The sequence below is a fragment of the Poecilia reticulata genome, chromosome 4, assembly GCF_904066995.2.
Source record: "Poecilia reticulata chromosome 4, P_reticulata-male-v2, whole genome shotgun sequence".
Taxonomy (NCBI): Eukaryota; Metazoa; Chordata; class Actinopteri; order Cyprinodontiformes; family Poeciliidae; genus Poecilia; species Poecilia reticulata.
The window spans coordinates 11,343,097-11,370,344 of NC_088833.1; the positions used below are offsets into that span (position 1 = coordinate 11,343,097).

Below are 27,248 nucleotides of genomic sequence, written 5' to 3' on the forward strand. Positions count from 1 at the left end.
AAAAAAAGTTATGTTCTCTAAAAAGAGAACATAATAATTTCTGTAGTGCTGTTAAGATTCAAAAACACAAAGACGTCATTTTGTCTGTTGTACATTCATACAATTGTAATACATTCAATTCTGTTGTTGCCCATGTCTTTCTACCAAAAACAGGAAATAGGTTTCCCAGATCCTCTTTCTCTGGAAACTCTCCCCATATATACGTCTGAAGGATCCCCTTCTTCCTCCAGCTCAGTCCCCTCAGTCTGGCTTAAGGTCTTCACCCATTAAGCCATTAAATGGATGTGCCGAGACCAATGCTGTACTCTGCGTGATCTCACAGAGATAAAGCAGCTGCTCTGTTTCTGCTCTAACTTTTACCACATTCTGAACCACCTGTGAGTGACCCTTTTATTTATCAGCAACACGTCAAGCCTACCTGCTTTTGAGAGCTTTGATTTGTGGATTTTCTCCATTAAGAAGTTGACCTGAGTTGTTATTGCATTTTTTTAAGACTGAAGAATCTAGATGAACTCCATCTATAATGCAGGATTGAAGGAAGGAAGGAAGGAAGGAAGGAAGGAAGGAAGGAAGGAAGGAAGGAAGGAAGGAAGGAAGGAAGGAAGGAAGGAAGGAAGGAAGGAAGGAAGGAAGGAAGGAAGGAAGGAAGGAAGGAAGGAAGGAAGGAAGGAAGGAAGGAAGGAAGGAAGGAAGGAAGGAAGGAAGGAAGGAAGGAAGGAAGGAAGGAAGGAAGGAAGGAAGGAAGGAAGGAAGGAAGGAAGATCTGCAAGTTATCCGAGTCACCTGAAATCTCTCCACCGCCAGATGTATAGAGGCACAAAAGGAGAAAGAAGCTGCTTCAGCTGGACCACTTCAGCTAAAGAGACTAGATGCTCATGCCTAAAGAAAATGAAAACCTGATTCCAGGTCTCAAAATTGCAGCTGGGAAAAACATTTGCCATATAAAAATAACCAACTTGGAATATTGGGCATTGATTGCACTGATTCATCGGAAAAAGACATTTCTGTTGACCTGCATTCCTCATTATAAATGGCTCTGATTATTTAAAAGTAGCACAAGACATTAAACCCAAAAATTAAAGCAAGATGTGTTTTTACTTATTCTGTAAGAACAGCTAAACTATGAATATCTGCATGAAAACGTTGTGCCTTTGATTGGCTGTGACATCTCTGTCGGTAACCGTCACCACAGTAAGCACCCCAATGAAAACAAGAAAGGCTTTCTCAAAGCAATCAAGGTCAGTAGAGCAGAAATAAAAAAGGGGGGAAACGGCCCCTCTTTGTTAACCACTAATACATCAGCACACGATGGAGGCCAAAATAAGCCCTTAACAGGATGAGATCATGAACGCAGCAGTGGAACAAACCACCTCATCCCACCAGCAAATATGAGATGTCAGACAGGCTGCAGACGGTGCTATCCGGGAGAATGCAGATTGAGGTAAGTGTTTTGTTTTTTTTTTTTTTGTTTTTTTTATGTGCACAGAACAGATGTAAAAAGAAAAAACAGGTTCTTAAAAATATAGTAAAATGCTAGGAAAAGGTGAAAAATTATAGTTGTTTGAAGATGCCAGAGGCTTGTGTGCCTACTTCTCCATGCAGTTTCTCAAGGACAAACAGTACAGCACAGAAAAATAAATACAATAAGCAGATAAATGTCTAAAAATACCAATTTCACTGAGAAATCATAGCTTTAACAGGCAGCCCAATAAACTTTTAAGCTTTTTGCCACTCATGTGGGCGTGTACATACCAAGAGATGCAGTCATGATGGTGACAGCCCCAGAAGTTATCCCGTTACTGGCCGGTTATTTCAAAACTTCCAGGGTCTCTCACCTTCCTGTTGCTTTTTCTGCTACCACCCGCTGGGAATGAATTCTTCCTTTTTTACCCCGAACGTCCTCCTCCTTACTCAGCACTGCCTTTTAAAAGCCAGCCTGAGCTCCACTCGCAGAAGAGATCTTAAGTTTTTGAAGCCGGGATAGTTTTTTTCTCCCATCCACAACTCCTTTCATCCCCCAGATGGAAAAATAAGCCCCCCATTTGTTCTTGCCGTGTTGTGACGCCACTGGACTTCTGGGTTTGTATGGAGGGAGGGACAGAAAGAGGGAGGCGGGGAGGAGGTGTATGGAATTTCTTCCTCCTCTCTTCCTCCATCCCTCCCTCTGTTTTGCTGACCACTGAGCATTGTTCCTGCTGGGTCACTGCGAGAGTTTTCCCCCAATCAGAGCGGATTCCAGCGGGGTCAGGGGTGACATGTGGCCTTTTATGGAGCAGCGACAGCGACAGGAGGTGGTGGGGTTCGTAGGGCTTCAAAAAGGCCCCTCTGTCCAGGCATGTGTGTCCACTCCCACCATCTGCTCGCCACAGACACGGAGGACAAAGGCATGCAGACACTTTGACACTGACTCCTGCCATGCGTCTTGTCTTCGCATGTCATAAATTAAAGAGAGGAGCTGGCGATGAATTGAGTTACGTTGTGTTTAGTTTAGTTTTTAGTGAAAGCATGTGCCTCCTTTTAACCTTGGTGTCACAGGAAACAAGCTGACATGGATGTCAACATTTTGAATCTGTTCCTAAAGTTATAAAAATAGACACCAGTATGTTTACATTTCTGGAGAAAAGCTGAAATCAGTTGGAAAACACACTGGAAGTTGGAGAAATAGAGCAGCAGTAGCCTAAATATGTTTCTGGAGGTTACCTTTAATGTTTTTGCTTACCCTGTGACGCTCAAATCCAGTTTACAAGCAGAATTAGCTACTTTATTCTGTCAGGAAATTAAGAAAATAAAAAGTTCGAATGACATTTAAAGAGCAAAATGATTAGCTGTAAGAGGACAAGTTCTGGAATGCTTTTATTTATGATCAATTAATTTTCCCATAACAATTCAGAGAAGATTCTTGCATTATTAAGATTGCCCTACCACCTTCCCTTTTCTCTACTCAACCTGGGAGCTATACCTACCAAGACATGCCAAGCTATGAACATAGAAAGGAACCATAAAGTTTTTATTTTTTGGCTCCCTGGTACCAGATTATGACTCAAAGAATTAATATTTTTAATCCTCCATCTTTGCTGGAACTCTTGTCATTCAGGCTTTGTTTCCAGTAGAAGAGATGATGTATCTAAGTACCCTGGGACCCTTAAAGATAGGGTATAAAGCTTTCCAGGCATGCCCCACTTAAAGAAGACCCTAAGACAGACAAAGCACATGCTGGAGAGATTAAATAACCCTACTGTCATAGGAATTTCCAAGACTGAACTGAAGAGTATAGTTGGACAGAGGGGTGTCCCTCTTTGATATGTTTGTTTTCTTTGCACTCTAACCAAAAAGAGGTGAAAGACACTGGATGAATGGGCTATTTAATTTTATTCCTAGCTTTTTGGTGAATTTGCTCCTCCTCGAGGGACAAATTTACCAACATAACCTCATAACTCAGCTGATTATAAATATATATGTAAGCAAATACAAAGTGCACCTGAAAGACCTTAAAACTTCAAGAGCGGCTTTCTTTAAGTCTCAATCATTCAGCCAAAAGAAGCTATTGGATGAACAAATAATATGGATACATAATAAAAAATAATATATATTTTTTCATCTAAGAAAACCTTTAAATTCAGGACATTCAAGTCATCTGTAGAACTACTTCTGTCGTCATGGCGTTATAGTAAAACAGCAATCAACTAGCAGCAACTGCATGATTTTAGAGTGTTTTACTGTTATATATTATATGTTAGGACTTCGTTTACATATGGTTGAAGGCAACAAATACAGAAATAATGTTTCTTTCCTAGTTTTGCTTTCCATGTAAAAGAATCCATCATCCAGAACAATCTTTTACCTCCAGCTACTAATCCATCATAACTGTTTAAAAGATAACTTGGCAGCAGAGTATTTTCTGGGTTAACATTACAATTTATTGAGTTAACATTATTATTATTATTATTATTATTTATTGTGTGTTATGCCTTTTTAATCTCAGGAAAAAGCATCTTTGATTGACATATGGATCTCACAGGGGTGGCACAATTACTGCAACATAAAACATCCCTACAGATTGGCACTTGAAGCTCTTAGGGCCCTTGAGCTACCTCTCATTCATTACAGACAACAATTCAAACCATCTGAAGAAGTCTGTGCTGAGACTTTCACCTGACCTTTGACCAGTTAAGTTCAGACAGTCAAGTATTTGCCTGAGAGAGCCATTTGCCTTTTGCTAGACCTCATCTACATTCCTTCCACTGCACTCTGCTTCCTCTGGCTGACCACTTCTGCATATCACTCTTTATTTTGATGTGACCATAAGTACACAATGGAAATTAAGTTGTGTAATGGTTCAGAGTTCCATTTGTGCTGTCATGTACACAGGGAAGTACACAAGTGAAGCAGGGTTTTGGTTTGATTCACATTTGATGGTACTGTGAACGTGTCAGCTGTAAATTTTTATATCTCCAGCGGTCATTGGGCGAGAGGCGAGGTTCAATCTGAACAGGTCGTCAGTCCACCATAGAGCAGGTTGTTTGTCCTGTGAGGCACACAGGACAAACAACCATGCACACACACTCTATAACTAAGGACAATTAGAGAGGTCAATTGATCTGGTAGTCATGCTTTAAGACCGTAGTACCCAGAGAGAACCCACATCTCCACAGGGAGAACATGCAAACTCCATTCAGAAAGACCCCAGACCAGGATTCAGATCCTGAGTCTTGCTGCAAAGCAACAGCTGCGTATGAAGGCTAACATTTAGAGGTAATAGATATAATATAAATCGTATTTAACATTTAATTTTCCACTTTAACCTTAGCTCACAAAACAACCTTCCAACTTCAAGCAAAAATGCAAAACAAAACATTACAAACAAAAGAAAGAAAAAAATGTGCTAATTAAACTGTCTGCAACATTTGCCTTTAATGGCATCACTATCTGTTTAAAAAAAAATTATACTATAAAGCTATGAAAAAAATCTAATTTGTAATGAAGATGGTTTTAGCTAAAGTAGGGACCTCTATCAACTTCTGAAATTGATATAAGTTCAATCCAGACCAAATAAACCACTTTGAAATGATATAATAAAGAGTTAAAATTTAAAAATAGCTGCTTTTCTTCAGCATGGTACAAGTTAAACATTTTATTGTTGTGTTGTTTATATTACAATATGTTACATTACTACATTATATTACGGTATGACAAGAATAATTTCTTTCAGTGTATTCGTTCATAAATGGTAGTTTAACAGTGTAATTAACTTACACTTTTTTTCACTTTTGTTTCCTTATTTTTGATTCATATCATATGGCTGGATTTTGTTGAAATGCACATTCCTAACTGTAATCTATATAATAGGACTGAAAATGTTTATACATTTTAAATCGTGTGAAATTCAGGCCTGACCGACTGAACTGCCCTCTAACTACTACCAGAAACGCAAAACATTACACTAATCTGCTCATCTCTATATGTCAGCAAAAAAGAAACCAAAGCGCTTAATAGCATCATTAGCTGCGTTAACAGTTATTGCAATAGTTAAAATATTTTCGGCTTATACAACTGAAATGTTGTAGCTTTAACCTTTGTTCAAGAATAATGTTTTTCAGTGTATGGCTTAGATTGAGCAAAACTCAAAGAAAAGGTTAACTTTAAGCTCAAATAAAAGAGCTCTTTGTCTTTAGTTCATAGACTTGCAGCCTTGGCACAATTTATAATGACTTAAAATAAAATGACAATTATTTAAATGGATAATCTTACTGCTCCTGGCGAGACACAGCAAATTATTTCCCAGACAGCTGTTTGCATTTAATGTGGGAAACAGGAAACTGTTGTCTGAGTCACAAAATGTCAGCAACCAAAAGATATTTTGTGCCCTTTTCTGTTTCGCAGGGAGAGAAAATCAGGTGCTTTTCTGTTCTGTCTTTCAACAACTCTCCCTCCATCCTATCGCCCCCTGCTCCGCCAAACATGCTTACAACAAAGCAGAACTGCCCTTCAAGGGGGCAAACTGTTCAAAACACACAGAAAAAGGGCATTAGCAATAGCATGACCATTAATATCAGCAAAACATTCAACCTAACTTTAGTGCAGAACAACAGTGTCCCAAATCAGATATAAGCTCCGGCCTCTGAAAGACAATCGTGTTTTTGACACTACAGAAAATTCCTGCTGCAGCTGTGAGCTGAATATCTGCTCAGGCAGGATGTTCAAACAACAACAGACCCTCCCCTCTTCTCCTGTACCCTCCCTGAACAGGACACGAGTGGACATCCTGTCAGCAGAGCTCCTTTCCTCTGTTAGCTATTATTAGCAGGAATCCAGCCTCAGCTTATCCCACAGGGCCTTAACGGGCTCTCCAATCCCATCTCTGAAATTATTGAAATGTCTAATCCTAATTGATTAAAAATAAGTCTGCCTTTGAATCACCAAAAACAAAACTTCATGTTCACATGTCCAGCCAACAAACACAAACTCCAGACAAGGTGTGTGTTTTTAGTGTATTAAGCCATAAGGACATTCCAACCCTCTCCTGATCCTTGTTCATCTGAAATCAAGAAATTAACTCTTAATCAGACACATATCCTCATATACGATGCTTTGCAGAAGTATTCATGAACTTTTCTCTCTTTTTTTGTCCCATTAAATGAACAAGCTATAATGTATTTTATTTGGTTTGAATGTGATAGACCAAGACAAAGTGGCGCATCGTTATCAGGTGGGGAAAAAAGTGGGAGAATCTGTTTGCACGTGACGTCAGCTTCTTATCACGCACTATAAATCTGAACTTTACAGATGAGCAGCAAGAAGAAACACATGGTTGCTATCCCACGTTAAAAGTGTCACATTACATGAAAGGGACACAACAGTGATGACAGTATCACGTTACTCTAATATGACCACTTTCTACTTAATGGGTTACTATTTCCAAACCAGTAATCAGATTAAAATAATGCATCCAAGTCATTGTGCCTAACAATTTTTGACTCTTTCCTTTGTAAAAATGTATATTTGCTTTTTTCTTGTGTCATGGTGAGTGGCGTTACATAGGTGACAAGTCACGTTTTCAGCATGATGACAACTCATGTTATTTGGGGGTAATTGTGTCATATTTACTGCAGAGTCTGTTCCATGGATGGATGGAAAGCAGATCGGTTGGTAACTTTACATAAAAAGCCAAAGGCACATAGACATGCAAATTTGAGGAAGATGGTATCAAAACCGCAACAAAGTGAAAAAGTTCAGGGAATATGGTTCCTTTTTTGCAAAGTGCTGCATCTGGCCAAGTATTCACTTTAGGGGGGAAAAAACTACCTTGTGTCCAGCTGTGTTGGTCCCACTGTCTGCCAGCACCGAGTTGGGAAAACTCAGAGAAATGTTTCACTAAAAAGAAAAGGGGAACAAAACTGATAAAATTTCCAAATGCAGACACACCCACAGCCACAGGGGCGCAATTTTTTGACATCATCTCTTACCATATGGCGTTGGAGGAGACACTGGGAATGCCGGAGTCGCTGGGATGAAGTCAGAGTTGTCCATTTGTCCGCGGTAATCCACACTGTTAGTTTTGTAGAGATGACCATGCTTTAAAAAGACCAGCAAGGAGAATGAGGTGAGGAGAAAACCAAGAGAACATTGGAAATGTTTTTTATGAAGTGCTAAGAGGTGACAACCTCCCCCCTCACACACATAAACACACAGCAGCAGACATCAGTCTTGTGATCTGTGTGTGGCTGCAATGTGTGTTTTGGTGTAAACACTCAGGCCATTCATGCAACACGGGCAAAAGGCTGGGGGAAAGAAAAGAAAAGTCCAGATTTTCCAAAACAAAAAAGCCAAAGTGACACCTTAATGTTTTGGAAGTGCATAAATGATTTGCTTCGTTAGGTTTTTATGGTGACTGTTAAGATAGTTTTAAGACTGCTCTCCAATGAATCTGCTTCACATTTATTCAAGCTCTTGATAACTTAAAAACGTTTTTGACAAAAACAAATTTTCTACTGTATTTTCCCAAAATGATCGATTAACTTTATTTCAATCAGAATTCTTTCTAAAAATCACTCTGTTAATATAATAATAAAAGAATGACAGAAGCTCTTTAAGTAATCTTGTGCCAATCAGTTTTAAGAAAAAGCAAATAGGCTCACATGCTAAAAACTATTGCTAATATTTTTACTTCTGAAGTTTTGCTGGTTTGTCAAGGTGGAAAAAAATCCAAGACATCCCTGAGAGTCCAGCAAGCTGTATAACTGTCTCCTCCTTCAAAAACGGTAAAACTAAGATCAGATTGTCACAAGTGTAGAATTGCTCATCACTGGCATCAGGTGGGTGTGAGAGCAAATGTGTGCACAATGAAGTAAAGACAATTGGACACGAAGGAAAGTAACAGAGTTAATCCAGTCCAATGAGTAAAAAAATTGAAGGACACATCAAAACTCAGCAAGAAGTTCATATGTGCCTAACATCTCGAGAAGAAAAGGTAAGAGCTTCCCTGAGCTCTGTGTGGCGCCAACAGTTGAGCATCCTGATACAATACAGGTGTCAGGATGCTTCGCCTACAATACCGACCCAAGAGCACTGAAATGATTAAAGACTGGGATCAAAACATTGTGCAGCGGCAACTTTATCCAACGATCTCGGAAAAATTTGGTGGTGATTTATTTTCTGGCGGGATGGAGCATTTTGTCATGCCATAAAAGAGATTATGAAGAAGCTAAAATATCACAGCGCTGAGATGTTGGACCTATTCTCAGAAAATTCTACATATTTTGAAATGCCAAAAGCAGGTGGAGATCTCTTCAAAAACATTCTTCACTTTTCTTCAACATTTTGAAGCTGCAGGTACTTTTCTTGTTCGCGGTTTTATTGTTACTAAAATGTTTTAGGTTTATGCTCTTTGCATAAACCTATTGCTTCAGGTGCTTTTAAAATAAAGTCTAATTTACTCATGAGCTCCAAATGTTACCTGATAAAATAATTTGTATACCTTTGTATGTGTAACGGCAGCAAAAAGACATCGAAAATGTCAGCAAACACATTTTATTGTTTATTCAACGCAGCACAAAAGCTCTAAATCCAAAATGATTTAATCATCCACCCTTTCTTTCTACCTGCCAGTAAGTCAGCTGAGTTGAAACTGAGTTTACCTGGGAGCTTGAGAAGGAGGGGCTGTTGGCTGGGGAGCCTTTATAGCTCTGAGCTCCGCCTCTTTTCCATCCTGGACTCTGAGGGCCACCATAGTCCACCACATCGCTGACATGTTTCTGCTGTTTCCACCCTGATCAGGCGAATAAAGAGGCAGAGGAGGGAGGGAGTCAGACAGTAAAACAGATTATAATCTGACACGCAATCCGTTTGAGAATCAAACTCAGTCATGTCTTCTGTTGCTACACACATTTACACACACAAACAGTCTAGTTATGTTTTTAAAAAAGTATGACGTTAAACTAAATCGACACTTTGTTGTAAACACATGCCGACTTGCCAATAAAGGGTGATGACAGTAATTAGTGTTTGCCGTGTTTGCGTTCAACAAAAGCTTCTCTCCATGTGTTTTATCAGTGGAGGTACAGCTAGTGTGACTAAGAGAGTCTGCACCATAAACAGATGGTGGAACATTGCCGTGTCTCGCCTGAAAAACATCTGCTATAACAATTTTTTTCTTTTTCTTATTGATACAATAGTGACCTCTGAGTTCAGAATTACGCTGAAGTTTGTTCTAAATATCCTCCTGACTACCAGCAGTTCATTTTTGTCCTCTGTAGAGGAGATTCCTAAACTTGAATATCTCCCACCCTAGTAGAATTAATTCATTCTACTGAATTAATTCTTTTTGGTATCTGGAGAGGACATTTAGGGCTTTTCAATGATACCACATGTGAAGGGGTGAGACTTTTGTACGTACCTTTTACTAATTATTAAAAATGGCATTTATCAGTAATAACACATTTTATGGGTAGAGACAAAGTAAGTTCATAAAACCTTTTATTACCTTACAAAGACTGTGGGATTTAAAAAAATATGGTGATTGGACAATATCTTTTTTTCCTGGCAGTCAGGAGGATATGCATGCTTCCAAGCTGAAATAAATTATTTTGACAAACCAAATTGTAAATAGGCTGATTTCATTAACTAACACAGAAGAAATTCTGAGTCTTTGTCATTCTCCAGTTCGAATAATAAAAGCATCAGTGACACTGTCAAAATACTGACACTAAATGTAGCAATCAAGAGGAAGGGAGAGAAGGGAGCGAAATACAAGCAGTGCTCACAGGATTTCTAAAAAGTAGTTGTTCTTTGAAGACCGCAGAGGCTGTTGGGTTTGTCATTTTAATGATGCACCACTGATTTTCAGACACTTCAACCTGTTATACTTGGCTTTAAAGTCTCTGCTGCTGGTATTTAGAGGGTCCAAACCTGGGAATAGGCTAAAATTTTAAGGACTCAATTTTAGCCACCCAAAACGTCTCATAAAAGAAAAGCTGGAAAGAGCCACTGCAACTAATCCAGCTACTGTCCCTACAGCAGGCCGGCCAAAAAAGCTTCCATGGAAGTCTCAAGTATCACCTAATGTCCACCACATTTGTTACAGGACTGTAGTCTTTTCAGGAAGATGAGAGGGTGAAGGCATTATGTCAAAACTTCAAAAGCATTCCAGAATGCTTACAAGTTCCTCCTTCAAACTGTTCCCTGAAAACACTCACTATAATAATGAACCAAGACAAGTGTTAGTTACAGCTTAAAATGCGCCTGGGAGGAAATATCAGCTTCCAATGCTTTGACATGTCAATCTGCTGATGTACAAACACTCAGACCCCGTTTCCGCCACACGAATTCTAGGTTGCAGCCAAAACCAATAAGTAAAGGATGAGCGGTAGATGTTGAAGCAAAGACACTAACAAGAGTCGTCTGAGTTGCTGAAAAGGATATTCCTGTTCGTCCCGGATAAACCAAATTCTCACTGTTCTGAGCTCAGTTTGGACTGTTTCTCAAGCAGATGGCATCACAGAGGTCACAGAATAAGATTTACTGTTCTTCCGGGCGCTGTCCCAGTGGATATGACGTAATGAATTCACCATACAGCATGTACCGTCAGGTTGTGGAGAACCAGGCAAGGAGAGACAATATGGAGAGTTAAAGGAGTTTCCAAAAAAGCAACATTAATGATTTGTTGAGTTTCTCTTGCTTTCTGAAATGCAGTACTTTTATATTCCGTCATATCGTTGCATCTTTGCTGGTAAAAAATATATTAAATTTCATTTTTGAGCAATAACTTTTTGAAAAAGGTTGTTACAGCAGGCTAGCAGTCCTTGAACTTTAAGATTCAAGGATAAAATTACAAATTCACACATTACATTTTTTAGAATTTCTAAAATATTAATGATTTTTCCAGAAATTAATTTACAAAAATTTAATTAAAGCTTTCCACACACACTACATTGCCATGCAGAGTTAACTGGAGCTAAATGGTGGCTCGTCGATTTGCTTGAATCACAATCTTTGTCCAGATCCAATCACATTTTGGACTGCATTGCAAAATAACCAAGTATGTTAAATCAATATGTCATAAATATGCCCACATGGGGCATATACTGTTAAAAGCATTACAGGAGCAGAGGAAGGCTTCAGCATTCAATGTACAAATGGTTCCCAAGAGTCAGTCATATTCCTACATCCATGCTCAATTTAAACTGTTTCACTTTGAAGTGGGACAATCCTTTCAGAAGCCAATTCACCATGAGATATTTCTCATTCCTTGCATGTAAACCATCATGATGCCAAAATACTCTCAGAGGTTATGTATACACACGTCACACCAGCAGGAAACATAAACACCTGTTATTTCTTCCCCTTATTAAGGAACAATAAATGAGATCAAGAAAATATCCAAAATAAACATTCAGCACTATTTGCTTTTAGATTTTCCAGTTTTGCTTAGTTCTCTGGTGGTGTATTTTTTTAATTTATTTTAGTTTTTTTTTTCTCCCTTGTATCACAGAAATCCCTCTCATCTCTTGGTGTGAACACACAAAAGTTCAGGTTAGGGCTAATCTGCCTTCATCTGTGATTTGTACCCATAATCATTGCATCTTTTTTAGTCACTTTACCCACCTCACGTTATGTGTGGTTGCATAATGTAACCTCAGGATCTGTGTATTTCCAGTGACAACAAGGCAAGCAGTAGAGTAAACACGTCATTGTGTGTCACATACAGAGAGGCTTTGGTTATCACTGCGTGCACACCAGAGTCCTCCACTATCTGTTCGACTAAATTCTCCCAAACTTCAGCAAAACCCACGTTTACAAACCTCCGTCCTACAACAAACATACATACTTCTGTCTTAAGTGGAGATTTCCACCAATTGGTGGTGATTTGTACCTGGAAAAAAACCAGGAAGATAGAGCACATCAAAGTCCTTACACTGGCTCAGAGAATAAACGTTAAAATACTGTTGGTAGTTTACAAATCACTGAACGGCTTGGCACCACTGTACATTAAAGATCTGTTGTTGTGCTATCAACTTTCCAGAGCTCTGCATTCCCAAAACCAGAACCAAACATGGAGAAGCAGCATTCAGCTTCGACACACCACAAATCTGGAACAAACTTCCAGAAAACTGCAAGAAACACTGAGTTCCTTTAAATCAAGAATTAAAAGCCACCTGTTTAGAACTGATTTTGAACCATAACTGATGAAACATTGATCAACATATTTGATTTTTTGATTTTGGTGATGGCACTCATCAAAATATAATGTTTGTTCAATTGTTAACTGTATGGTATTTTCTTTAAAACTTTGTAATTGTGTGTTTTTGTTATTTAAAGTATACTTTCAACTGCCTTGCTGCTGAAATGTGCTATACAAATAAACTTGACTGATTGATTAATTGAAAAAACAAATAGTTTGAATCAGCAAAACAAAACCATGAAATTCAGTCTTAAGATCTTCATTCACCTGAACATGCTGGAAATTGTGCATTTTAGAAAGTGAGGCAGCATAAGTGTTTTCAGCATAATGGGCAATTCTTTTAAAAATATTCTAGATAACATCTGGGATTGGACTTCTGTGCAGTGCCACTACAGTTTAACAGTAATAAATTGTACTTGTCTTATCACAATTTTCTCAGTCTGATAATGTTTGATGTGATATTTATTTTGAATAGGAGTAAGTGGAGCCTTATTTTTACAAGCAGAATTGTCGCAATTGGGCTTTATTTAAAAGTAACTTATGGTTTTTCCATAGTTTCACTGTCTGCATAGCAAATCTTGACACAATACCTGCCATGTTTTTGTGCAATTGTCTGCTCAAGTTTGGGCTCTAAGGAACCTCAAGGATTGACACAAGTGACATATTTGAGACAGACAGGCAGACATTGAAAACCATAAAAATCTTTAAAGCTTCTCATCGTAAGAAGAGTTTCTGTCTCCTAAAGTTTGGCCTACTAAACATTTAAAGGGAAAATGTCTTAAGCCTAGGCAATGCTTTAAGCTTGAAAATATATTAATAAAGTTTGTGTTTTCATCGCCTATAAAACCAAATAATTTAATTTCAAAATATACTTTTTTTTTGCCACACCAAGAGTGTTTTGGAGCCACAACTGTAAAACAAGGAGTTTGAAACTTAACTGAAATAAAACAATTCTTACGAGAATATATCAAATGCAAATGGACTGTTGACCACAAAGAGAGGGACAAAGGGAGCACTTTTCATTTCTCCAATAATCCTGTAATGCAAGAAACATGAACAGGAATTTGACAGATTTATTGTCGCCTGAAACAAAACCCTGTCTCGGTTCAATAATAGCTAGGTCCATGCCAAGGCTATCAGAGATAGCTTTATTGGAGTCAACCAGATCATTGAGGAAACAGTAGTGCATACAGTTGAAAATATGCACAGTTGAAAATATGCACTATATAAAAAGACACATCTATATTTTTTTATTTTGTGAAATCAGAATAAACTCTTCCTGTTTTGGGTCAGTTAGGATTTCCAAATTTGCTAAATGCCAGACTAATGAGAACATTTTGAAGGCATTTTTTATTACATTCAAAGTCAAAAGTTTAAATACACTAAGATTACTCTGTATTTAAACAATTTGGAACTTTTAATATAATCTCTTTGGAAACTCCTGAAAGAAATTTTGTTGTGCTTTATTTTGGCACAATGACAATAAAAGGAATTTTAGAGTTGTAGCACGCACTCCTGCTGTGAAGTTTCTTGATATACTTTATTGATCCGAAAGGGAAGTTAAATGTTGTTGTAACTCATTAATTGAAAGTATTAGTAATTTTTAATTGAATTTGAATGTATACTTCCTTTTTCAACTGTACGTGCCTGTCAACGATGGAGGAAGATGCATTCCTTAAACATGCAGAACATATGATATTGCTATCATATGCAATATGATTGCATGCTAAAAAAATAGGCAGCAGTCTGATTTTTTTGGACATATCAACACATTTCACAGCATGAGTGCTACAACTCTGTGTACATATCTGGCAGATTTAGATTTTAAAAATAGTTTCATCCAACCAAGATGTTTGTGTAAAAATGAGAGCAGGATCATTAAAAAATGTTTTACATTTTATTTAAAATTGCATTAAAAAAATTATTAATTTCACAATAATCACTAAAAAGTCTCTTTTTAGTTGCCAAGCAGCTTTTTGCAGGTTTCCACTAGTATTTTAAAAATGTATTGATGATTCCAAGTCTTTCGTTAGGATACTTTCTCGTCACTGCTTTAATCTTCAGCTCTCTTCACAGATTCCCTATCAGAATAAAGCCAGTGATTAAATTGCTATTATTATCTAAATTATAATTAAACAATGTGGAGATGCTCACAAGATGTGCACAAAATGTATAATTAAAAAAATTATGCTGACATTTTGTTGTGCGCCATGTACTGACAAAAACATAATGTGACACAACTATACAAGAGTGGTATAACAAAAGCAACAGACATACTTTGTAGGCATGACAAAGCTTGATCTTTCTCAAAATGTGCTGAATCACCACTCATAATTAAAAAATATACTAAAATTATGAGATTTTCAGCTACAATTACAACAGCTGCACTGCAAAAACGAAGTATAATATTTGTATAATAACATACAGCAGTAGTAGCCAGAACTGGGGCAGAAATTTAAATGCTCATCTAGCTACTTTTTTTTAAACTGTTTGTTTGTTTGTTTGTTTGTTTGTTTGTTTGTTTGTTTGTTTGTTTGTTTGTTTGTTTGTTTGTTTGTTTGTTTGTTTGTTTGTTTGTTTGTTTGTTTGTTTGTTTGTTTGTTTGTTTGTTTGTTTGTTTGTTTGTTTGTTTGCTTTTTTAATAAAGACCATGGCCTCTGAAACATTTCTTGTCACTTCCTACAACTCTCTGAGCAAATAATCACAGAAATAATCATGGTATGAACTAATTTTCAAGCCAGTGACTTGTTTATTTCACACTTTTTTTTCAGGTCTTTTCTGAATTTTGGAAATAGAAATTGTAAGCTGCAAGTCCAAACACAATAGAACAAGAAACTGCTCAATAAAAGATGTTCTTTATGTTTCATTAGCAGTTGGGCTGGATAATAAATCAATAAATGTATATATTGTGTATATATCTGTCACGATATATACAATGTATATATCATGACAGACACACAATCAGTATGAATAAATAATACATCTTATATAGAACTGAATTTTCAATATATAAAATATCAATTGAACTCCAATTAAGAATGTATCCAGATGAAGACAGAGGAAAAGCTTCAGCTGTTCTCACTGCCAAGGTTGGTGGCATCAACTAACTCACTCACTCGACCTTTTGAGTAACTTGGGCAACAGCAGTTTCATGTTTCATCACTGTTTGCCTCATAACTGCTTTAAGATAGACAATGACACGAGGAAAAACTGTGGTTAATAAAGGAAATGTCACACACCACCGATTTGGCGGCATTTCAGATTCGTAAATCAAAAAACTATCGGTAATTATCGATTTTGACTGGAGCAAAATGTTTATTGTGATACGTTTTTCCGCCCTAACTGGCACATAACCCTTCTGCAAAACTATAAAATGACGCTTCTGTGATTTTTCATGGGTTTTGGTAGGACAATTTTCTAACAGCTCTCATACATTTTACATCAAGCATTTTGTTTAATGTTACCTGACTGATGGGTTTGTCCTTTGTGGCTTAGGCCGTTGGTGTGCAGAGAGGCCGAGCGGGACAGAGGAGAACATCTAGTGGGAACCGGAACAAAAGTGGGGTCTAAGTCCAGAATCAGCTTGTTCAGCTGCTCAATGGACTCGTCGATGTCTGTATTTAAGGAGGCCAGCTCATCTTCCTGGCAGGATGAAGTAGTATTTTCAGGCTGTCTGTTGTCCTGGTCTAACAGGCCTCTCTTCACTGCTTCCCTGCTGCTTAGTCCTCGTGTTGGTGTTTCAGGAAGCTCCAGAGGTGCTGGTCTCTCTTTCTTCGACCTGCTGGCTCCCTGCTCAGGGATGAGATCCACCATCTGCTGCTGTCGAACCCAGGAGTGAGTGGAGTACTCTGTTTGGGCTTGTCTCTGAGTTGCAGGTACATTTTCAGAAGGAAGTGAGAAAACGCTGCTCGAGTCTGGAGCCTGTGAAGGAGAACCGTCGTCCTCATCATCAAGAATATCCGTCTCCCTCTCGCTCGATGAAACGTCGCCATTGATGGTGGCTCCCAGTCCGGACTCATCTCCAGTCACTTTTCCATCACCAGCACAAGAAGAACCCAGTTCAGTCATGACCTCCAGAAGAGCCTGGATTGGTTCTGACTCAGCCCCAAAAATCAGCTTCTCAGCCTGGCTACAGGTGTCCTGCGTGGCTCCTCTTCTGGGTCCGACTCTGGTCCGCCCCTGTGAGGCAACGGAGAGGCCCGAGTCACTGCTGGCTGACGGCGCTCTGTCGCTGCAGCTCGGGCTGATAGACGGCAGAGGGTACAGAGCTCCTTCCTCAGTGCTCTTCTTCCTCACTTTGGAGTACAAATCTCTATTTCCAGATTCAAACACATGAGGGGGGCCTGGAAGGAGACAGAAATCACTCCGGTCAATTTAAAACCTGGTTTTAAAAAAATAGAGAGTCACCGCTTTTGGAAGATTCTTTTGCCGTTTTTACTAAACTTGAACTAGGCGACAGGATGCATTTTAGCTAAAACACAGACACTCTGGCTTTGCAAAAATCTCAAAAACATGAGTAAAATATTTCTCCCAGATCAGGCAGAAATAAAATTAATGTGATGACAAGATGAAAAACCCTATAATCAGTACTTTGTTGCGATTCTTCTAGTTTTTCTCTAGACTTTAATACTTTGAAGACTTTGCTTCATCATCAAGACTTCATCAACAGCAAACTTGCTTTGAATTAATGCAATTCCTTCAAAATAATGACTGAGATTGATGTATCTCTATTACCCAACATGCAGGTCCACATCAACAAATGCTCTAGCATCATGTCCTCCATACACTTTTCTCTCAGTCTTGCTTTTTTGTGCTTATGTGTTAATCATGGTTCTTCTTTTGTCATTTCTTTTCTGATCATGAAAATAATAATAACAATAAATTTTATTTGTACTACACTTTACATTATCAAAATCTCAAAATGTTAACAGAAATGACTTAAAAACAACAATAAAAAAAGCTAAAATATTAAGCATGTTTTGAAGAGGTGAGAAGTTCTTTGAGTTAAGAAAGTTAATTTCCATTCATGTGTTGATGAGTGAGGAGGGGGATTTTGTAAGTTATCCCACTGCATTGTGGGATGGGAAGCTAGTGAAACGAATAAAGAATAAGTGTAATGTGTTCATATTGTTGCGCTCTCGTCAGGATCCTAGCTGGAGCCTCTGAAGCCTCCTGCAAGATACCCCAAGGTAAAGGTAATTTTATTTATATAGCACATTTTTAGCAATAAGGCAATACAAAGTGCAAGGAGTACAGCTTTACATCGATCCAGGCTGGAGGAGACAATGGCATAGATCCGTTTTCCTGAATCTGGTGGAGTGAGAGAGGAGCAAAGTTTGGTAATGTTAAAAAGTTAATGGAAGTAGATCTTTCAGAGTTGGTCTACATGACATTCAAAGGTGAGGCGGGAGTTGATTTTAACTCTGAGGTTTGTAACTGAAGGGGAGAAAAGGATGTTGTGACTAGAGGAAGTGATGCCGATCATAGCAGATGACTGGATCTGACGGGGAATGATCAACATTACTTATGTTTTGATATTTTGATGATGATGAAGATACAGAAATTACTATGAGTTCTCTGTGCTGATGCTTTTGTTATCTCAGATCTGTCTGCATTTCTTTGGAACATTTTATTTGTATTTGCTATGAGCTGAACAAAATAGCCAATGTATTTTTTTAAATACTCTGTGTTGATCTATCTTTTATATGATTTTCATAATCTATTTGATTGCTTCCACTGACAGTTCTCCCTTTGAGTGAATGTTTCACTGTTTTTTTTTCTAAAATTATTGCTTACTAAGTAATTTGTTCTTTTTTTTCCCCAGGTCCACTTGTAAACTGTTTCTCATGACAATAATCTATAGCTCTGAGATTTAATGGTAAATACATACATTTAAATAAGAGAAACAACAACAGACTAGCAATTTGCTGTAATTATGTTTTCTGATTGTTGTTTACTGACTCGTGCAATTTGTCTCTGAATCACTTAAATTCTACTGGAAAACTCCAATTTACAGTCAAAACTTGTCTGACTGTATACAGTGGAGTGTGCACCTGCATCACCACGACCCATGAATCATGACTTCAGACACACTTGGTGTAGAAAACACAATAATTTTTTTTGTGTAGGCTGACAGGACCATGCGTGAGTCGGCATGTCACGAGAAAAAGCACGTGTCCATCACAGTCGTCTACCTGGGGTCAGACAAAGGTGAGTGTGTTGACTCACATATAGTTTGAATAGCAAGAGATCTGATTAACAGCTCTTCTAGCTAGTAGGACCAAATTGGTTCTGGTCTCACTGAAAAATCAAACCAGCTTCTCCACAAAACTTGTCAGCAGAAGAAAACGTGAAGCGTTCCAAAACTGAGTGGTAGACGACTGATTTGGTTATCATAATAAAAAATTATATGTGTTAGTCTGGAGGAATATTCACATTTTCTAACAGTGAATTTTGGATTTTCATTTACTGTAAGCCACAATCATTCAAATTATCGCAAATAAATGTTTGCAATATGTCACTTTGAATAAATGATCAGTAAAATACAAGAGTGTCACTTCTTTAACTGAATTACTATTAAGGTGTTGATGTTCTCATTTATATATATATATATAAAACTTTACACATATAAGCTTGTTTAGTGTCTTCTAATTTGTGGTCAACACCTTAAAGTATATAGATTTGGGCAGAAATAATATAAATATAAGATATGTTCAATGTTAAGCTTGTTTAATTTTGATAAAGTGAAAAACAATGTACAGTAACTACTGGATAACACGCAATGAATGCCACAGCTGTATAAGCCTCAGCCTCTTGAGTGCAGCGAGGCAATAAAACTGAAGTGCCAGAGATGCATGGTAAAAACTTCCCAGTGGTTCTAAGAGGTTTTCCCCACACTGATGTTCACAAACTGATAAACAGAGATCCAAAAGAGCAAAGCTTCAATCAGCCCAAACAGAAATAAAGGTAAGAAAGCTTACGTTACCCGCAGCCAGCAGGAAACTTTCACTGTCCGCTCTGCTGACTGGAAACAGGATGGAAATACTTTGCCGAAGCCTCCCTCCGGACTCAGGGAAAGAGGAGGCGAAACGGATGACAGGCAGAAAAGGAAAGAGAAGGATGACAGTAAAAGCAGACTGAAAAGTTTCAGAGCAGCTCCTGATTCTGCTCCTGTTTTTCCGTCTTCTCAGCAGCAGGAAGACATGTGAAGTACATTCTTTCTCCTAAGGTGCTAACAGCTCTCTGGTGTGCCCCCTCCTCTACTCTCTCCTTTCCCTCTCTCATGTTGCTGCACTTCAAATCCCCGCCTTCAACCCTTTAGTTTTTTTTTCTATGTTTCTGTCCCTCCCCCCCACCCCCCTGCATCCTGTTCCAGCCAACACAGGTAGCTGAGGGTGCACTCATGCGTTTTCATCTCAGGAAAGGAAGGAAACTAAAGGGTGGATCATTCACTAACCTCACACACACACACACACACACACACACACACACACACATAGGTGGAAGTGTGTCCTATACACATAATGCACTTTCAAGGAAAAAAAAAAAACCTCCACAAGGACCTTGAGCTGCCCAAATTTGGTGAGGAGAATGTAAACATGGAGGCGGACTCCGGGGGAGAAGGGGGAAGGGAATTTACTGGACAAATTGCAACCTGCAACTTGAACCTGAGAGCAGTGCAGATAGAAAGGGAAGGCAGATGAGGGGATGGAGTGATAGAAGCAGCACAGGAGAGAAATGTTAAGACGTTCAAGTAGAACAACCTGAGCTCCAAAACAAGAGGAGCAGCTGAGTTCCACATTCCTGTTTGCACTCCTGTGTGTGTTTTCCGTGTTTACGTGCCACTTTTTCACAAGTCTTTAAATCTAAATTACACGGCTGGCGGGGGCAGATTTAGCCATGGCATAAAACAGCTGGAGCTGAAACCTCAGCCACAGCTTAAAGCCATTGTTTCAGCTGTCTGCTGTGGGATTTTGTGATTTTGTGTTGGTGTTTTTATTCCGAGGAGCTGGAAAATTCTTGGGGGGGGGGGAAATCTGCAGCTTCCAGTCTGTTCGCTGTCTCGGTTGCTTTCACGAGAATTCCCAGAAACATTAAGAGGAAAGTCTTTATCACTAATCGTCCACAATTATGAGATATTTTGTAGGTGGCCAAGAAAGAAACCACAGCAAAGCAATCCAAAGAAAGCTGGAAATTTGATTGTTTCTTTTGAAATAAATTGTGTGAGAGTGTTGAAATCCCTCCTCTTTCGTTCCAGTTCGTACTCCACCAGAGAAAGACTCTCTTTCATCAACAAATTATTTCTTAAACATATACACCCGTTTTTTTAACCGATACTGAAAAAAGAGGGAATCTAATCAAAACTAGAATTGTGTGCAAATTGTCACATGAAGACCCGTTGGTGGCCCATATTTCAAGGCCTGTTGGACATTGTTGGCCCATATTTCTTTGAGATTTAACAAGATAGAAGTAAAAGCAAAAAATAAACATAAACTAGAAAAAAACATAAAAACATTAATAAATGTAAACTAATTGCAAAAAGTCTGTGACGTTTTTAAGTAGTAAATATATAAAACTAAGCAGTTATTAAAATTATGTCCAACAAATCATGAACAACACAGCTGAGGAGATAATTTTGTCCAACATGTTGCTCTTTTTCTCTCATTTAATGAAATCATTTTTATATGTACATTTAAAATACCCTTGTTGTTGTTGATACAGTCTAGTTTTATTTTTGTTTTATACGGTGAAATGTTTCTCTACTTTCATAATGTCTATTTGTTTTATGTTGTTTTTTGTTGTTTTTAATAAGTCACAGCAGTATAATTTCCATGTTTTTAAATGTTCCCCTCACATAACACAATATTAGCGGATTCCATCCTAATCCAGACAAAATGACAAATCAGGGGAGGATAAATAAGATTAAAAGTTACTTTACTTCTTTCATGGCGAGGCGAGTCCTGGAAAGAATCTCGTCTGACTAATGGGTCCATCGTGTCATAGTCCACCGTCACACAGCGCCCATTCAACCACTGCTCTCTACCTAGACATAAAAAATAACAAACACCAGTCACTCAGGGAATAAAACTCATCCCCTCCTTCGATTCCTCATAAAAATCAAAACGTGAGATGTTACATTTTGATATCCTCCCATTTTGTTTGTCTTTGTTTTTCCTCCTGTGTTAGTATCTACTGATTTAAATTCCTCACTGATATGCGTGTCCGATAAATCCCTCACATTGCTTCCTGTTGAGAAATGAAGAGCCTGGTTGCTACTACTGAGCGGGATGTTGTTGGGTTTTTGGCTTGCTGTCCAACACTGCCCCCTTCTGGATGCAAAACGTTTTCTTTCACAAATGAAAATTAATGATTATCCTCCTTTTTAAAAGTTACTTGACAGAAATGAGGGGTCAAAAATGTTAGACTAATAGTTAATTTAAATCTTTATCTTATTTATCACGTGATGCTTATTTTTAAGTGAAACTACATCATAGACATGACAAATTTCCACTTAAATTATCCTAAGGTATCATAGTTGTGTCGTTATAACCTTAGGGTGCAGTAAGACATTAACTTGCCATGCTCCATTTCTTTTCTCTTGTAGAAGGTACACTTGACCCACCGAGTTTGCGTTTAGCTGTGTCTTTTCCCGAATGGAATCGGAGACAGAGCCCTCCCTGTGCTCTTTGTTGTTCTTTCCCATGTCTTCTTAGTTTCTTGCACATATTTGATAAAAGAAAGTGCTCCTAATATTTTACTACACTGTTTCTTTTGTGGACAAAGCCACCATTGACATAAATATTGTTGCCAATAACTACATTATGTGTACTCTCTTTGCTTTTCTGTCCCATATGACCCCGCCCTGCGTTTACAGACTTTACTAAACTGTCTTTTAAAGCAAGAGTCATTTTTATTACAGTTGATAAAGTAGGAACCTTACATGTACTAAGAGGACTGTTTTGAGCTCCATTACAATTTTTTACTGATTTATTTAAAGTTGATTTATTTGAGAACACTGAGTGGTGAACATTTTATGTGCTTGCTTTGCTCAGGCTCAGGAGTGGAATTTAGCTCTTGCACATTCTGACAATGAATTGGGTGTTAAGATTGTTTAGAAAAGCAAATCAATCAAATTATTTTGCAGAACTGCTGATCAATTATGATACTGATACCAGAGCCAAAAGAGGTGCAACAAAGCATACATATGCTTTACAAATTTAGCTATCTAACAAATTCTAGAAGCGTTTCAGTCTATGAGGTCATTGTTTTAGGCTTTATTTTTTTTGCAAAAAAAAAAACTATTATGAATGTGGTGCATTCAGGATGGCATAACATTCATTCATGGAATTAAGTGTTTGCAAGATGTCTTTTTACTAAGTAAAAATATTTGTTAAAAAAGAAACAACAAAAACTGATTTTTATGTCTCTGGAGACCAATATCAACGCAATTAAATGTTTTTTTTTTTTCTTAATTTGCAGAGAAAATCATTTTAAAAATTAGTTGACTTGCCATGCATTCTGATAAAACACAGTAAAAGCTTATTTTGTTCCCACAACATGAATGTTCTGCAGAGTAATTCTACCTGCGATCTTTTCTGGGCTCTCTGAGAACAGCAGCTCCACTTTTCCATCATCTGGGAAACGGGAATCTGGAATATCGAGAGCCAAAATGAGACAGCTGCATGTGTTTCCATTTGTCCTTCAAGGTGCCAGCGTTAGTTCAGGTGTGCAGAGAGCCAAAAGTTTTATCAGTTACAGATTAAAGCATGGCAGAGCCCCTGAGCGGAGCTGGAACAAAGCAGGTTATAAATACCTTCAGCAGCACAGTCAAGGTCCGCCTTGCAGAAAGAGAGGGAGTGTCCGAACACCAGACCCGTGTGAAACTGGAGGCGGAAAACGACTTGGCGACTCGCTGATTGAAGGTTTTTTTCATAACACACCACCTAAAAATGAGGAACATTTGGGTGACAATGCATCTAGTTCAGTTTACCCCAATTGCTTCCCAATGTCTGTTTGAAGGGAATCTGATGACTTTAGTTTAAAAAAAAAAACACAAAAAAAATTCATCCTAAATGGGTAGAAGTGTCTTATTGCAATTGACTTGATAGTCAAATAATAGGAACTCTATCCATGTTATTTTGCCAACTGATGAAAGAAATGTGTTATGCGGAAAACAAACACATAAAGAAATAGTATGACTTTCTCACCATGATGTCCCCTTTGAGGAGCTGAGCTGGCTGAAGCACGATGTACAGCCGATCTGTCTGAGCAGCATTAACGTGACTGAAGTGAAGGCAAACACATATTAGTCACTGTCCTCTATCTACTGTGTTTAGAGTGACTAACTGATGAGCCTTACTAGACTGGTGATGTGCAAACTGCTTGCAGACTTTGATACACTCTAAGGAAAAGGTAGCATCCTGTGGGATTTAAAGAACACACAATAGTTTTCATAAGCTGCAAGCATAAAGTCATCTTAGCTAACAAAATGAAGGATAGAAAACATCAGCCTGTGTGCAACTGATCTATGTATTGTGTTTTACTTGAATTGAGTTGCTGAAACAAATATGACACTTAAATAATATTCTAGTCTATGTTTGTACATCTGTGTCCATAATACCGGCCACAACTTTCAGACACCTTAATGGGCTAAGAAGAAATTTAGTTGGATCATTGCTCTGTGATAAAAATATGGCCTTATTTCTGCATTTCATTTGGAAATCAAATGAGATGACATTAGGCTCATTGATCAAACCAAAATAACACTGAGTTTATTTGAGTAATATGATCTAGCTACATAGTGACTGATTATGAGTAGATCATAGAAAATAACTTCAAATCATTAGACATAAAGGCAGTTTTTAGGAGTCTTTTTACAAAATTGTCTGAAGATGCAGTACAGTACACCATGCAAATATGACTCAGCATGAAATTTCCCATGGTACATAGCTCCTTTTTGAGCCTTTTATTCTTAAAAATTCAGGGAAACAGCAAGAGCACAAAATGGCAAAACACCCAGAAAGCCATGTTTGAAACTCTCAAAGTGAGATTCTCATCAAACTCAGTGAAGTGCAGGTGATGCTGTTAAAGCTGACTATGAGGTGTCTTCTGTCTGACAATCTTCACCTGTTTTTTTCAAATGAACGTGGTACAACCTGTGAACCTCTCTCAACGTTTCATGCCACCACTCACCACTCCCTGTGGAACTGTTTCAGATGTGTTGAATGTGCTGTTGTAAGTGTGCCAACTCCAATTTGCAGAGCCCCTTTACAAATGTGTAGCTGCCGTTTTTCTTTTGATGCTTACCTTCATCTGGTCTTGTTTTGGGAAGACCGTAAAGAACTACACAGAGCAGAAAAGACGGAGAAGGGTTCATCCTCAATCCTCCTTTTAACATGCTGCCCACCATCCAAACATACCTGAGAAGACACAGCGAGTATGTTTCTGGCAAGCGTACTGATAAAAATACCACCGAATGACAATCTATGGATAAGTCAGATCTTGACAGATGAAGGCTGAATATGAGTCATTTGACTTTCTTGACCAGGGGGCTGTTACCGTTTCTGTGAGGGGATCATCAGAGCAGATAGCTTGTCGTTGTAGAATTTCCTCATGGCAAAGTGGTCCAGAGAGAGGTCTGCACTGAGAGAAATGCACATGTTCAGATAAAGTTGCAGCTGCCAGCTGAGCTGCAGATGGCTTGAAACATTTTGGTATCCTGCAGAGATTTCTGTCTCAAAGCCTGCTTAGATCTATCTGATTTGATTTGCACATAAAGTAACTGAACGCCTTTACTCTCTTGACTGTCTTTTTCTCACAAAATTATTGATGTATTTTAGGCTCTGCTCCCTGCAGAAACCAGGCGTCTTTCACAAGTCGTAGCATGTCTGCGATCAGAAGCTCATGGATTGTGCACACAGTGACAATGGTCACAATCAGATATTTCCCAACTGTTCAGCCATGATCAGCATGTCGATGCACACGTGCTGAGAGCAGGAATTTGATTAGAATCCAGCTGAACTTTTCTGACATCTGAAGATTAACTCAACCTAAACTAATATTCCTAATATGACTTCCTTGTTAAAAATAGAAGATGTGCTCGGTAAAAGCTATATTATTTGCACCATTGTGATTTGCCTACATGCACAACAACAGGATCTTGAGCTAAAAATCAAACAACTCTGAGTTTAAAGTCTCTTTAATCATCCAAGCTGTCCTTTGGCTTGTCAAGAGCTCAGCCTCTGTGTTTTGTTGTGTCAATTGCTCTTTGATCTTAACAACCACCCAGAAAAGCTCTTCAAGATTTGACAAAATCAAAAAACGTTCAGTGCCGCATGCTGAAAATGTCTATATAGATCTTTTCAACAGGAAACTCTTTAAAGCAAAACTTTAAAATAGCAACCTTAAAATTCTCTCAAGAAGCCCCCTACTTTACGGGATTTCTCTCAGAACATTACATGGTTAAAATCTAAAAACCATGCAATCTAAAGTGTTCTCGTAGAACACTTCTTATATCTACTCCACAAAAACAAAGTTAACATTCTACAAACACTACATTGTTTCTACTAATTTTTTGATGATGTGGTGTTTAAATGCTTTGATCTAACTGGACAGTTCCTGTTTATCAAAAGAAAGGAGATAAGGACGGTGCTGAAATCCTGTATTAGCTTAATCAGTGCCTGGATCGCAGCAAATTTAGTAAACATTAATGAAGTTTTTAGACAAGCATCTGCTGCAGTGCCATAATTACCGACACGAGCAATCCTGCAGTCTACATCCATAATGTGCATGTTTTGCACTGCCGTGAGCACACAACCCCAAAGTCCAGAAGCTTAAAGATGTATTAATCATGCTGCGATTCCTGAGCCATGGAATCAGAAACACCATACAGCACTGTTTTTACTTTTCCTCTTTTTTATCATCATTAAATATAATACCAGACTTCTTTTTAAGACCTTGACAACCATTTTGCATTTCAGCTTCAAAGCTCAGAACTTCCTTCAGCTTCTTCGCTAACAACCCACACAATTTAGAGACATATCCAACTCTCAGGCTACAAGCCCCAGTTCACTAGGTAGCACAGCAAAGTCTGATTCCTTTGTACAGGATCTGATCATTGCACTGTATCCACTGCCTTTCAGAGCTTGAATAGTTTGTTTCAATTGCTTGTTTGGAGGAGTGGTGCAACCTGATGGATGTAGCAGCTTTTATTGTAAGGCTGTTTGCAGCACAAAAGAGCCTTACAATAAATTGCATGGTCACTAAAGGGCAGTGGTTGTTTAATCACATTGTAGCCAGGTTGAAATTCTCTGATAACAAAGCCAAGCCAGTCTATGCAGGCGACACTTCATTGATTAGTTCCCATTGCTGCCAGGAAGCTCACCTACACAGCATTCCACTTATGCTCCACCAATGATAATGAAACAACATGCTCTCAACATGGAAGATTTACGGACTCTCAAACACGTGGGGTAATCTTGTTAAGCGTAACTTAAAGTACACTCCATCGTTAATGTATATTAGATGTCAAAATGTCTCCAAGACCCTCCAAAGACCATCCATCTTCTGGCTG

The 27,248-nt window shown here is 38.3% G+C and overlaps 1 protein-coding gene across 4 annotated transcripts in view; it reads right to left on the reverse strand.

Moving 5' to 3' along the window:
* The window catches only part of LOC103463406 (tensin-3-like), a 45,392-nt gene that overhangs the window by 13,679 nt on the left and 4,465 nt on the right, over positions 1-27,248 (reverse strand). For 3 of the 4 annotated variants that reach the window (XM_008406725.3, XM_008406724.3, XM_081606200.1), the window contains 11 exons: positions 25,235-25,318; positions 24,983-25,095; positions 24,036-24,096; positions 23,884-23,959; positions 23,490-23,619; positions 23,260-23,325; positions 21,615-21,719; positions 16,141-17,019; positions 9,135-9,265; positions 7,464-7,572; positions 7,303-7,371 (listed from right to left, as the gene is read on the reverse strand). In XM_008406725.3, coding sequence (XP_008404947.2) covers positions 7,303-7,371; positions 7,464-7,572; positions 9,135-9,265; positions 16,141-17,019; positions 21,615-21,719; positions 23,260-23,325; positions 23,490-23,619; positions 23,884-23,959; positions 24,036-24,096; positions 24,983-25,095; positions 25,235-25,318 — 1,823 coding nt within the window. The remainder of the gene's footprint in view (positions 1-7,302; positions 7,372-7,463; positions 7,573-9,134; positions 9,266-16,140; positions 17,020-21,614; positions 21,720-23,259; positions 23,326-23,489; positions 23,620-23,883; positions 23,960-24,035; positions 24,097-24,982; positions 25,096-25,234; positions 25,319-27,248) is intronic. The other variant, XM_008406726.3, reaches the window with a different exon arrangement.